Source organism: Anguilla anguilla, chromosome 3 (assembly GCF_013347855.1).
Source record: "Anguilla anguilla isolate fAngAng1 chromosome 3, fAngAng1.pri, whole genome shotgun sequence".
In the NCBI taxonomy this organism is placed as follows: Eukaryota; Metazoa; Chordata; class Actinopteri; order Anguilliformes; family Anguillidae; genus Anguilla; species Anguilla anguilla.
The window spans coordinates 9000263-9014448 of NC_049203.1; the positions used below are offsets into that span (position 1 = coordinate 9000263).

The 14186-nt window shown below is 46.3% G+C and overlaps 1 protein-coding gene across 3 annotated transcripts in view; it reads left to right on the forward strand.

Annotated features, from left to right (window-relative positions):
- The window catches only part of rnf130 (ring finger protein 130), a 50946-nt gene extending 41374 nt beyond the window's left edge, over positions 1-9572 (forward strand). For 2 of the 3 annotated variants that reach the window (XM_035409711.1, XM_035409713.1), the window contains exons 7-10: positions 3341-3437; positions 3909-4113; positions 7305-7398; positions 7762-8065. In XM_035409711.1, the coding sequence (XP_035265602.1) occupies positions 3341-3437; positions 3909-4113; positions 7305-7398; positions 7762-7777 (412 nt within the window). In that variant the 3' untranslated portion in view covers positions 7778-8065. Of the gene's footprint in view, positions 1-3340; positions 3438-3908; positions 4114-7304; positions 7399-7761; positions 8066-9403 lie in introns of those variants that run through there. The other variant, XM_035409714.1, reaches the window with a different exon arrangement.
- The last annotated feature ends 4614 nt before the right edge of the window (positions 9573-14186 follow it).

Consider the following 14186-nt stretch of genomic DNA (forward strand, 5'->3'; position numbering starts at 1 on the left):
TGACGTTTCAGCATCTACGACGGATAACTTTGCTGTTGCTTCCTGTTTGCCATATACAGATGCCCCACCCAGTTTGTTTGCCCTCTCTTTTGCCCCCTGTGATGCCCCTTGCGATGTGCTTTGCAACTATTTACCCCCTAAAGTTCAACATTGCTGTTCCCCGGCTCCTGCTGGTTCACTGCCCCGCCCCTCCACATGACCTCACAGCCCTTTAACCCTTTAATTTAATGTGTAAGATAACAGGTATGTGACTAGAATGTTCTTAGCTGAACGCTGATGTAACAATCACCTCTGGTAATTTGAAGCAGTGGAGTTCTAGAACACTGACATTCCCAAAAACCACCTCTTCAAAGGGTTAAGCAGACTGGTGCTGTCTGGTTCTGTTAATGCCCTGTGCCATGCCTAATAGTGCCCCCTCTTCTGTTGTAATAATGTTTGCCTTGTCTGCTGTCTGCAGGTCAGTGTTTTCAAATATCCAACTGCAAATATCAAGTCTCCTCCTCTTTTGTGTAGATATGCTAGTGGATAAATACTGCACATAAAATGTGAAAATATGTAAAAATGTAAATGAAAAAGGTAAAAATGTATAAATTGCTTGAATTGTGGAGGAGCTAAATTCTGGAGGATGTCTCACACACACACACACACACTTGCGCACACACGCATGCACACACACACACCCTGTGCGGTACACTTGTTCACCCCTACACTGCCTGCGTCTCCCAGAAATACATCATCTCCAAAATCAATGGCTGATAGAATAATTAACAGAAACACTCCCCACCCTGCCAGTGCAGTTCAGTTTGGATTTCTGTCTCTACCTCGCTCCCTCTTCGAGAATCACATCAATTTTGCGCCGCATGCTTTATTTTAGAAATGAGTTTGTTTGTACAAGTGCCATATTTTATTTTTTCAGTTCGTTCTCTGCTGCCTACTGAGGCTTGAACCTGCTTGTGCACGATAGCTCTCTCTCTCCATCCATCTCTCTCTCTCTCTCTCTGTCCATCCCTCTCTTGCTCTCTCTCTGTCTCTCTCTTTCCCACTGTCTCTCTCTTGACCCATCTCTCCCTCTCTCTTTCCCACTGTTTCTCTCCATCCATCTCTCCCTCTCTCTTGCTCTCTCTCTCTCTGTCACTCCCTTTTTCTTGCTTGCTCTGTTTCTCTTTCCCACTGTCTCTCTTCACCCATCTCTCCCTCTCTCTTTCTTTCTGTCTCTCCCTTTCTCTTGCTCTCTCTCTTTCTCTCTCTCTCTCCCTGTCTCTCCTTCCTGCGTGACATTGACGGATTGTCTTGTGATCACATGACCCTCTATCGCGCTGCCCACTCCCCCTGTGTCTCTCACCTCCTGGCTGTACGCGTCACACCTGAGATGAGGTTGGGGAGGGTGTAAGGGGGTAGGCGTGGCCTCACTGTTACTGCCCTTGTGATGTACGGAGGGTTCTAGGTCACCCTGGACCTTGCACAAGGCCTCTGCAGCAGCAAAACACATTAACTCCGACAAAAACACATTTCGCTGCTGTACGTGCCTTTTCACACGCCTGCACAGACACACGACACCCACACTCTGTCCCCCTTCACTCTCCCGTACAGCAGCTTTTACTGTTTACGTCACACCCCCCCCCCCCACCCCACCCCCCCTTACCCCCTGCGCCAGTGTGTTGGGCGAGTGATAAATGAGCAAAGCACTCCAGAAAACAGGAAGTGGGAGTCGAGTCGGTGCTTAATGTGAATGAGCGGGGCCTGTTTGCTCGCCGAGTGGGGAAGTCGTCGTTTGTCTAGACGTGAGAACGTGCGCGTGTGCCCTGGAGAGCTGGATGTGCTGACCCCGTCCTTTCTCACGTCTTAACATCCTTTGACAGTGGCTCTCGCTGGAATTTGGGCCTTCCTCTCTCTCAGTTGGGCTGTATTTAACGTCTTTTCAATTTGTGGTGAAATTGTCAGAAACTCCAGCAGTGTTCTGTTTGTTTGAATACTCACCCCCCCCAAAACTCCACCCCCCCACACACACACAAGCACACACACACGTGGAAGCACACACACACTGTTACCGGGAAGCATTTTGTTTTGCCAAACGCACTATCAATGGACTTGTTTCTGTACCAAGCCCTTACAGATAAAGCTGTTGTAGCATTCACAGTTGAATTTTTTTTTGTCGCTGTGTTGTAACTGTGTTGTAACAAAAAAAAAGCAAACTGTAACCACATTCTGTGCAAAGAGAAGTGCAGTCTGTGTTGAACCACAATGGCCGCCTTGTTTTTCGAGCGTAGCCGCAATAGCTGCTCTGCTGCAGAATCTCTCACTTTGCCTACTCATAGAGTATAGGGTCTTATGGCCGGGGCGGGGGGGGGGGGGCGGGGTGCAGGAAACGAGTCACAGGCCACATTAAAGTACTTCTCTGTTCTGTCCTTTCAGTTCCCTGTCAGTAAAAGTTACTCCCTTTAGCCCTCAACCATTTGTCCATCACCCATTCACATGCATCAGTCTACCCCCCTCTCCCTACCTCATAGCAAGAAAGGAAAAAAAAGTAATAAATTAAAATGAATATATATATATATATATATATATATATATATATATATACATATATATATATATATACACACACACGACGCACACTCATTTATACATAAACACACGCTTTTAAAAATGCAAGAAATGCAAAAAAAATTTGAAAGGTTGTTATCCGGTCATGAAATGTTCGTGGCGTAGACCCTGCACAGCTGCTGCTCAGTAGAAATGGCGCCTGTAATGACTTCAGCTGCTAATAAACTTGATTCATCTTCACGAACTGGTTACGAGAAGATGTGACTTCCATTAGATTTAACTACTACTTTGATGGCTGCTTTCGGGCTCACAGGTTGATGGATGTTTGCTTAGCTACCAGCATGTGTTCTGAATCAACATTCATGGATCTCGCAACAGATGTCTACTCTACATTTTATTTATTTATTTTTCTAGTGACTGGCAGACAGTCACCCAAACATCGCAAACCACTTACAATTAAGGACATCTCTAGTTTCTGAGTTTCATGCTAACGGTCGTGGTCTTGGCTACGATACGGAATGCATTTTCTCGATGAACTGGAAATATTTCTGTTTGGAAAAGATGTTGGATTTCCTCTAATCTCTTATCATCTTTCAGTCTGGGAGTCACTGTTGTCCTCCTGAAGACAGCTTCTTTTTGATTGGATGAATGTGGCTAAAGACATAAACCCTACAGATGAAGGCCAAGCTGCATGGGGCTGTTGAAAGCATTGGACAGGAGCACGGGCTAACATGAATTATAATAGGGTGGTCCTGTTGCTGGGTCAGCTGACTGTGCTTCCTCTCTGTTTCCTCAGGCATGTCTTCCATAAGATGTGTGTGGACCCCTGGCTGAACGAGCACTGCACCTGTCCCATGTGCAAGCTGAACATCCTCAAAGCCCTGGGCATCATGGTGAGTCCTGGACTTGCAGCACTGTGCTGGAGTCGCACTGCAGGTTGCTGGTACTCACAGTGCATTGCCTGTGACGGTGGTCATCGTTCTGTGATGTCATGTCATTTCTCCTTCAGCTCAGTTTCGGAATGATGGCTAATGTTGGTGTTGTGCTGCCACCTGCTGGAATGTCATGAAAGGAATTGCTAAGCTGTTATTTACTTGTGTGGCATAACTTCACATTTTGTATACCATTATAATGATATTAATCTATCCTGCCAGATATTTTATTACAGCTGACTACTCTTACCCCACATCCTGTAGTGGACTAAGTAATCTACAAGCTGTGTTATGGTAAACATGTAAATTATGGTCCATGTTGGAGGCAAATACTGACATGGAACATGACTTGAGTTGGCTTGGAATTGTTGGTCCCTTTGATCACCATGGTGACCTGGGGTGGCCTCTCTCTCTCTCTCTCTGTCTCTCCAGCCCAACCTTCCGTGTGTGGACAACGTGGCCTTCGACATGGACAGAATATCCCGGAGTCAGACAGCCAGTCAGCGGACCGCGCTGGTCGACCTGTCCAGCGAGAACTCAATCAGCCTGGAGCCGCTGAGGCATTCTGGGACGTCCCAGATTCCGTCCGACGGGGAGCTGACCCCGCGCACCGGAGAGATCAACATCGCCGTCACCAGTAAGGCCCGCCCCTCCCCCCCACTCCCTCGGCCTCTCTCTCGCAGGTTCAGCTCCCCCCCCCGCCTGCTGTCGCTCAGGCCTCTGCCTCATTGGGTCTTTCGGCTGCCTGTCAACCTGTCAGCTCCGCCTCTCTGCCCTCCTGCTACCCCTTCTTCTTGCAGGAATCGCAAGGTCCACTTTGCCCATTTATTAACAGGCACTGGGTCCAGGTGCATTGTGGGAGAATAGGTGGCACCATGGTGTTTGAGCATCCTGTGCTGTCGTTGTGCAGTGTGTCCGTAGACAGGCTCTGTAGGAAACACTGCATTAAGAAGTGGTATGAAGTCTTGGGTACGGTCCTGCATTAATGTTGCTTTGAGTTTGAGACCTCAGGTCTCAGTGGTACTGTGGTGGATAGTGTAGAGTCTGTGTATCTGTCACAAATGCGTATCACTGTTGGGACCATACAGGAAAAGTGCGTGTTGTGAGGAGGTTTTTTGGGGGGTAGGATCACTTACGTGCGCGCGGGCACACACACACACACACACTCACACACACACACACTCTCTCACTCAAACTAACATGCTGTTATACACTCCCACACTCCCCTTACAGTCCATACACTTACTCTCACTTACTTCCATGCCTAAGGCCCATGTGCACGCACACACACACACACACGTGTATATGTGTGTGTGTGTGTGTGTCTTTTACCTAGCCAGCCCTGGTGGGTGTGGCCCTGGGCCTTGTTCTCAGACCCTGCCACAGAGTCTGGCCACAGAGACAGCTCCGCTGCTGTCTTATTTAATCCCATAATCCCCTGGGCTTTGTGCTTCAGTTAACTCTTTTCCATGGCAGAGAGCCACTCAAACCCAGATCAACTGAGTATCTGCGTGCTCCTCTGCTGAGCCACTCTGGTGTACCCTCTCTACGTCTATGTCACAATGTCGTTCACTACCTTTTCATTTTCATGCATAACGTGATAAAAGAATACTGTGAGTTTATTAGGACAAATGCACTCAAGAACATAATGTGAGTACACAGGAAGTCATGGTCACAGTACTTGGAGTGCACAGGAAGTGGCAGTTTTTTTTCTTCTGTTCCTTCATAACAGTACTGTGAAAACTGTGGAACAAAAATCAAAAACCAGAAATTGGTCAGAAATGGGTCAGATGGATTATGACCAATAGCTAAAGCATGGGCATGGGCGCCAAGGTGATCTGTTTCCATGGTGACCCTGATACATCAACCCACATGGGCTTCATCGAACAACTGCAAGTAACGTTATAGAAGGGATGTAAGGGACGCATTTAGAAAAACGGAGAGCACATGGCTATCACATACTGTAGTGTACTTAAAATCCCAGGATGATATGCTCATTTCCAGGGTTTCGCTGAGTGTATTTGGGAGCATACTTTTCAGGAAGTGAACAACCACTTTAATCCCATAAATACAACGGTAAGCTTCGCCTTAAAAACGAGGAGCAGCTCTGCTGACGTTCTCCTTCAGTAACGACGACAACGACACGTGAGCGTGGCTGGGCTAGGGCGGAACGTCTTGCTACACTTCCACAGTACACTTGTAAAATAGTATGGAGGATATGTTTTGCATACTGCCCATCACATACTAAAACATACATACTAAACTGTATGCAGTGTACTTAGCAGACAGTACATATTTTGAGGACTCCGTAGTTCGGAGGTCTACACGTACGTGGCAGTCTGTGCCCCTCTCGGATTAATTGTACACATTGTGAATTAAAGATTAAAAAGATTAAAACGGGATTAAAAAGTTAATATGTAGAAAATGGAGGCTGCAGATCTTCAACCTGCTGTGTCCTCACGGGTAACAGGTACCCTTAAGCGAACTGCAGGGAAGATATCGCTGCGTCTGTAAATGAGCAAGAGACGTGCAGCCAGAGAACATTGTCCGTTTAAGCATTGGTGCGGTCCGTCATCTAACGCTAAACCCTCACTTTGTATCGAGCACGCAGGCTTCAGTGCATTTCAAACGAACGTAGCCGCTGTTGTCAAACTGCACCGGAATGCTAATCACATACGATTTGATTGCTGCCGGCTTATCTTGACTCAGCTGGAACTCCAGTGCGGCGGTGGCGGTTGATTAAGATGCAACAGGGCTTGAATTGTACACGCAGTTCTACAGACAGGCAGTTACCGCTCCGTCCGTTACAGTCGTTCCGTCTGCGCTTCCCCCCGTTTAAATTTGTGTCCCAGCTGGTTTGTGCGCAGACGGTTTGCGCGCGAGTTCTGCCCTGCCCTGATCTGTCAGCCGCTTTGACAGAAGGACGAAGGACAGCCCCAGCGTAGCGGTCCGTTACTGGGGCTGCCTGACTGCTCCGCTAGGGCTGGGTTCATCTTTAAAAGCAGAGGCTTGCGCAGTTGCCCGGAAGACCCGGGTTCGAGCCTGGCCTGATCGTCGACCGCCACACCCAGAAACAGGCGAAACGGGTCTGACTTTGGGTGAATGCAACGGAAAACAACATTTTGAGTGCCCCCCGGTGCTGTCCCCGTGCGCCTGACGGTGACCAGCGAGGACCGCTCACGGGAGCTTCTTGGACGACCAATCAGATGTGTAACGGTGCTCACTGCCTCGAGTGAAAGTGGTTTATGCAGCTGCGCTGGAGTTATCCATATGTCTTCTGGACAGGTGTATGGAGGTCTACCTGTCCTCTGTACAGGTGTATGGAGGTCTACCTGTCCTCTGTAGAGGTGTATGGAGGTCTACCTGTCCTCTGTACAGGTGTATGGAGGTCTACCTGTCCTCTGTACAGGTGTATGGAGGTCTACCTGTCCTCTGTACAGGTTTATGCAGGCCTACCTGTCCTCTGTACAGGTATACCTGTCCTCTCAGGTGTTTACAGATATACCTGTCCTCTGTACACGTGTGTTCCAGTATACCTGTCCTGTGTACAGCAGGTATACCTGTCCTCTGTACAGCTCTGTGCATGTATACCTGTCCTTTGCAGCAGGTGTACCTGTGTGTTGCTCTCCAGCCTGTCGTGGTCCTGCTTGCCGTGGACCTCCTTCCATCCTTTCGTTCTGCAGGGGGGGGGGGGGGGGGAATGTGGGTCTTTCCGCTGTCCTGTCTCTGCGCTCAGCTGGCTGTCTGTGTGAGGAGGACGCTCTCTCCGGCGGACCCCCCCCGCACCCCCCCCCCCCAAAGTGACCGCCTCCTTTGTTTTATTGACAGAGGAGTGGTTTATAATCGCCAGCTTCGGCCTGCTCAGTGCCCTCACCTTCTGCTACATGATCATCAAAGCCACCGTCAGCTTCTCCGCCACCGAGTGAGTACCCCCCCCCTCCCTGCCCTCCCTCCGTCCCCAACAGTACGCTCAGACTCCGTGTAAGAGCAGTTGCATACTGTAGATGTAACATCTCACCCCTCTAATGCATGCAGTATTTTATTCAGTCTCTTGCGCTGTGAAAATGTACAGATTGTATGTGTATGTCACATTTGTGACAGTCTTTGCTGTTTTTACCAAAATGAATAATTTCCATTAATGAATTCCATTAATAGTTGAAGTTAGTTTGCCTTACAAACTAGTGAAGATTTAAGAGAAATGTGTATTTAGGACTCCTCCCACCTTTATATTTACAGCAATGTGTTTTTAAGGCATTTGAAATGGCTTCCATCTCTTCTCTTGCAGTATTGAGTTGGATTGAAGAACCCTGTAAATGCACTGATCCATATACTGTCTTCTGGAACTTCGCTTTGAGATTTTTCTTGTTTTAGCTACTTTTTCTGTACTCCATTTCTATACGCAGAGTGATTTTCTTCTTATTTTTTAGAAAATTGGTACAAGACGATTTAAGGAATTAAAACTCTTAAAACACCACTTTTATGTTTGTGTCCAGTGATTATTTGCTCTTGTTGACCCTGCTGATCAGTGTACATTTGTCAGAGCCTGTGTGTAACTTTCAATTAAACACACTTTTAAGTTTTCATTTAAATCAGTTGTTATTCTTGTGTTGTAATTGCTTCATTTGTATGTGAATGCCTTATGCAATAATATTTGAGGTGAATAGTTGCTGTAATGTTTGTTGGCCACTAGGTGGCACATTTTCTCTCTTCACTTAATGGAAACTTTAAATTAGGGGTGACGTAAAAGAAAATGGCTGCATCCTTCTAGTATGTACTGTCTAGAAAGCATACTCTTACTACTTTCTAGTGCCCAATGGACAGTATGTAAAAAGATCCTCCATACTCATTTCCGACCGTACTGCGCAAGTGTCCTAAGGCATTCTGCCCTTGCATGACCATGCTCCTGTGTTATTACTGAAGGAGAACTAAAGCAAAGCTGTGCCTCGTTTTTAAAATGAAGCTGTGCATCATATTTGTGGGACCAAATTGGTTGTTTATTTCCTGAAATGTGCGCTCCTGATACACTCTGCAAAACCCCAGAAATAAGTATATCATCCTGGGATTTTGAGTACACTACATTTAGAGAAAATTTTGCCTACGTAACAACTCTCTCATCAAATATACGTGACTCGTATTCAACTCAATAGTGGGTAAGCAATTTTTTGGACGTGGCCTGGACCTGACACCGGACTGTGGGACCCATCTGTGCACTGCATTAACAGGACGAGTGCTCCAGCAGCCACTAGAGGGCAGTGTTTGGTCTGATTAGGTCATACTTGTCAGTGGTTGACAATACTAGCTTGCTCTATCCACTACAGGATTCATATAGACTTTACTCTTCTTTCACTCTTAAGAGAAACAAGAGTGATGTCTATGTCAGTTCTCAGTATTATAAACAGTTGAATGAAACAAAACACAACTCCCACAGGTTGAAGCAGGGGGTACACTTCTTTCCTACACTGGCCTTGACTTACCAGTCAGTCTGCTGTCCCAGGACAGTTCACAAAACACTAAACAATACTGAAAACAACAGTCACAATACAGGTATGATGATTTGCACAGGCCAGAAAGACTGTGGTTTTTTTCTTGTTGCTTGGGTTTGATGCACAAACAGAAGTTTGTATTTCCGTGCCATTTGCTGTTTGTCTCCACATCATGAAGTGGATGTAACATTACCACTTCCTGGGGAAATGCACGTTCCTACTCCCACTTCCTGTTGGGCCACACAAGGTAGAAAATAAATGTTTTTCTTGTTAACTTGCACACAAATGCTGGAAAACTAGCATATTTCTGTTAGATATGGATGAAGATATTCATTTAATTTTGAAAACGAATCCGAGCGAAGTGTATATGTTGCGTGTCAATGTATGTTTATCGCGTGGTAATGGTCAGACGTCTTATTTATCTTTTTTTTTTTTTTCTTCCAGGCGGCCATTTCTTCAACCGGACGTCCCTGTCGCCGCGGAGCGTGGTGTGCGAGATGGAGCTTCCCGACATTCAGGCTACGCTGGACCTGTACGACGAGAACAAGTCCTGAGGACTCGCCCGTCCGCGTCCCCAGGCCGTGGCCTCCCAATCCACAACAGCGGGATGGGGATGGGGGTGGGGGTGGGGGTGGGGGTGGGGGAGGGGGCGGGGCAACGGCACATGACAAACGACAAACGACAAAGGCACGTTGCTGCCGCAGAATGTACTATTGACCATCACTAAAGAGGAGAGGGAATTATCCAGCGTCTCATTTACCCTCATTCTTATCGCGAGCTCCGCCCCCGCTCCCCACAGCCCATCGCCCGGGAGACCGTTTATTTTTTTTGTTTTTTGTTTTTCACTAAAGGGATCATGAGGGAAAAAAATTACTTTGGTATGTTTTAAATTTCTTCTTTCATTCTTTTTGATTCCAAAAAGTATCCGTCCGTCCATCTGGCCTGGAATTGTAAATCAAAAATAGCCATGCGTTTCAGTGTATTTAGAGCATTCTGCATCTGTGAATGTTGTAGCTAATCTTTTTTTTTTTTTTGCTATCAAGAAAGAAACTTGTATCGACTACTGCATTGACTGAAAGGGGGGGGGGGGGGTGGCTAATAGAGTCGGCCCACAGATTTTGTGGTCACTCGAAACCAACTTCTGACTATGGGTGCAGTGGGTGGGGGGAATGTTCCTCCCCTCCCCCACCCCACACCCCCCCACCCTTCAGCCCATTTGTCTGGAATTAACCTGCCGGAAATGAAGGACTGTGGGACTTCTCTCCCACGACGAGCTCCATTGGTCCAGAATAATCATACAGCACACACCTGTGTATGATATGCAGCATTACTCTTCTGTAGCGGTTCAGTGTTTCTCTGTATTAAACATTTTAATGTGTATTTAAAAAGCCTATGAAATACCCACAGCGTATACTAATCATCCCCAATAAGGGGTCTTGTGTATATATATATATACACACACACACACACACATATATATATATATATATATCTCTAAGTGGCCTCGAAGCACTGTTTGTTCGTTTCTCATACGTGTACAAGCAAACTGTATGGAAGGAATTGTTTTTATTTTTGACTTTTTTTGTGTGTCTTAAGTCTTTGTACCTGGATTTGAATGAAGACGTAAGAGTCTTAAAACATGACCTCTTCTTGGATTGGATGAGGAGGATGTCCGTCACCCTGTTGCCTACACCCCCAGTGCTCCTCTACATACTGCCTCGGCATCAAAAGTCTCATTATTGCCCATTCCCCTTTGGAGGAGTTAGCCACAGCCCTGCGTGTCTCTGTGGTACTTCTGTTAGAGCTTCAGAAAATATGACATTAGCTACAACTTCAAACCGGAGGTCAGCAATCCAAGTTCAGAAAGCGAAGGTCATCCCCAGTATTTTGTTACAATCGCCTCAATTTGCTAATTAGCACAATTCATCGGCCATTCTTCAGAACTAATTAGTGAAATCAGCTGGCTGAGTTAATGGAGGGGAAGAAACACATGGTAGGACTTCTACATTCTGACCCCTGGACTTTCCACCCCTCCTTCAAGGTCAGTCGATGGGGTAGTGAGCAGGGCTAGATTTGTATTGTCAGAGGAAAATCCCAACACTGAGTACAGCCACCCCTGCTTGCTGTGGCAGTGTGTGTTTCTACTCTTTTGCAGCTCAACATGATCTCCAGCTCTTAAACGAGGTGTGCTTTGTTAGGTTTAGAGCAAAAACCTACAGGATGGTACATCTCCAGGAACAGGGCTGGGAACCAGTCAGTCAGCCGGTCTCTTTCCTTCCAGGCTGTGTTGCAGTATGCTCACCCCCCCCCCCTTCTCCTGCCGGATTTGCTATAATCCATTCGCCCCAGTTTTCTCAGTCTAGACCACCCCCAGCCACTGTTAGAGCCAGCCCAGTCATGATGATTTACAAGTGTGGGATTTTAGCTCAAATACCTTTTCAGCTCCCTTGTGTTGTTTGACACACACGTCATCTGGAGCAGCACCATTACTGTCTTCAGGAGCCAGTTACGCTGTCTGCGGTTTGTCTCTCAGTGCTGCTTTGAAAAGGAAGGAGAGTTGTAGGTTTGTCTCCCCCTGCTGCTCTGGATGCCTGACTGCACGTATAGCCACTCCTACTCCCAGCTGTGTAGGGAGAAAGGGAGTGGTTTCAGAGGCAGCTCGGGTACATAAGTGAGAGGCAAAGCATTGTGGGAAGGGTGTTATAATAAACATGGTCCTCAAACTCTTTCTGTTCCTCGTTTTATGACCGTGGTGTCTCATTTTGTAATTGCAGCCCGGAAGTTACGAAATAAACCTGTCATGAACTGAAATCATACTGTGATACAGAGGTATGGCATTAGATGTTGATATTTTCAATGACATTCCCTTCTGGCCATTGAATAGTGATTTCTGTTATAAATAAACTTTTGGCTTCCAAAGGAAATTACCTGTGTGCCAGGGGACGTTTCAACTTGGACTTTTTCTAATGTTTTGAGAATTTACCACTGGTTGGGGGGGGGGGGGGGGGGGGGGGGGGTTGGAGGACAGCTCATTGTGTCTTTCACATCATTTCATAATAACACCTACTGTACCGTATATGTGATGGTGTATCAGGGTCCCATAATACCCTGAGAGGAAGGTCAGTGCCTTTACTGGGTATTTCCCAAAATGCGAATTATCTCTGCCTCAGTTCAGTTTCCTCCCACAGTTCTCTCCTGGAGGAAACAGTTAAGTATTGTGCAGTGTCTTCACTGTGCCATGATGTGGCCCCTTGTAAAATGAAGGATACTTGTTTCTAAATGCTACCCACAGTACAGTGTCGTGTTCTACACCTGATAAACTGCTTGAATTTGTGTGAGGATGGAAAAGGCCCTGCATATCTGTACTAATGCATACAGCTCGAGTGACTTTGAACAAGTGATTACCTCTGTTGCCACGGTACCAGGTTTCTGTGGTGGGTAAGCAAATTGATGCATTATTGAAAATCGGTACATAATTAATGTGAGCAATCTGCAGCTGCCTCTCCCGAAAATGCCACCCCTTTTTCCTGCGGATGTCAGAAATTAGACGTGTGCGCGGTCGTGAATGAGATTGTTTTCCTGCCGCTCCATTAAAACCTGATATGAATCTGGCCATTTTATACAGCAGGGAGACGTTAGGAGGGTCCTTGAAGTGTCACAACTAAGGCTTAACAACCTTCCTGAGAGAAAGAGAAGCAAGAACATCCGGAGTACCTCTTTCTGCTCCATTTACAAAATGGCTTATTGAGATGAGCGTGTAAGGTGAGCCAGCCATGGCAGTGCTACACAAATAAGCCCAGTGCTGTAATACTGTACATTTCTGTTTGGCAAGGCACAGCTGCTCCCTGTGTAGAATGGTTTGAGGGTGTTAAACTATGGCAATAAAAAGTGGGTATGGAGGGGGGCAGGGGCAGGAGGTGATGACAGCTGTGGAAGGGTTTAGGGAGTTTTTAAAGAAGGAAAGGGGGATAGACGGGGAGGTGTAAGGAAGGAGAGGTGAACGGGTGGCATAGTGAGAGAGAGGAGTGCTGGGGGTAGGCTGCTCATACCTGCTCGGGCCTCCCAAACTCCCCTGGCTGGGCTTACAGTTGGCAACCGCTGCAAGGCCTGCACTATGCACGGACAGGAGAGCAGATCCATTCTACCTGCAGGGGTCCATGGCTAGGAGGAGGAGCAAGGTACAGCGCCTGCTGACTCGGACTCTTGGCAAGGTGAGAGATACAGGTGAAGTAGCAGGGCTATGGAAGGAGGTGCTGCATCTCACCTGAGGCCCTGGCCAGGCCTGCACAGCCATACAAGTCCACGCTACAGGAAGCTTTCATGACTCCGGAAGACATCAGGGCAACATGCTTCACAAGAACATGATTCCTGGCTGCCTGTCACAGGTGAATTGAACAAGAGATGTTTTCCCCCTCTTGTTTCTAGAATGTTCGATACTCAAATCAAAGCAACGAAAACTAAGGTGATTCTATTATTCTGTGCATCAAACTGTATTAGAATGTAACATACATTTAAAAGAAAAAGTGGGGTGGTGAAAAGAATGTAAAACAGGGAACAGTAGCCTGTTGCTAAAAAAAAAAAAAAAGCACAAATTCTGTAATCTCTTTAACGAAACATTAACACAACTAATACTACTCCACGTCTAATAACAGCGCATAACCAACGTATGAAACGGTGGTATTTCGGCTTGGTGGAGACATGTTCTGACGTGCCTCACTATCACTGTCCAGACTTCTCATTCCCTTCTCAGCTGTCCGAGTTTCAGCTTGCAAAAAGAAACACGGCGAATCGATTATGTTAAAAAGACATGCTCAAAAATCAAGATCATTTTGCTTTTCATTCCAACCCTTACAAAGCACACTTAATTCAACAGCTAGAGAACTTGTTCAGCTGTTAATTAGTAGAGCCAGGTGTGCCAAATAAGGGTTGAGATGAAAACTTACAAGATCTTACGTAGATCTCCAGGAACAGGGTTACCACTGATTTAGTAGACCTAAGGGTCATTTGGCCTATCTAAAAACAGTTGGCGATGGGAATACGAAATTTAATAAATAAATATGTATAATCACATTTATTCATTTGAAATCTTAGTAATTATTTAGTAATGAAAAGCTACTTAATAACAGAGTTGCAGGAAGGTTTTTTTTTATTTTTTAGATTAGGCCTATATACTTCAATTATGTGCACAGAATGGTAGCCTGTACATAAACGTCACACTAAACAGTAA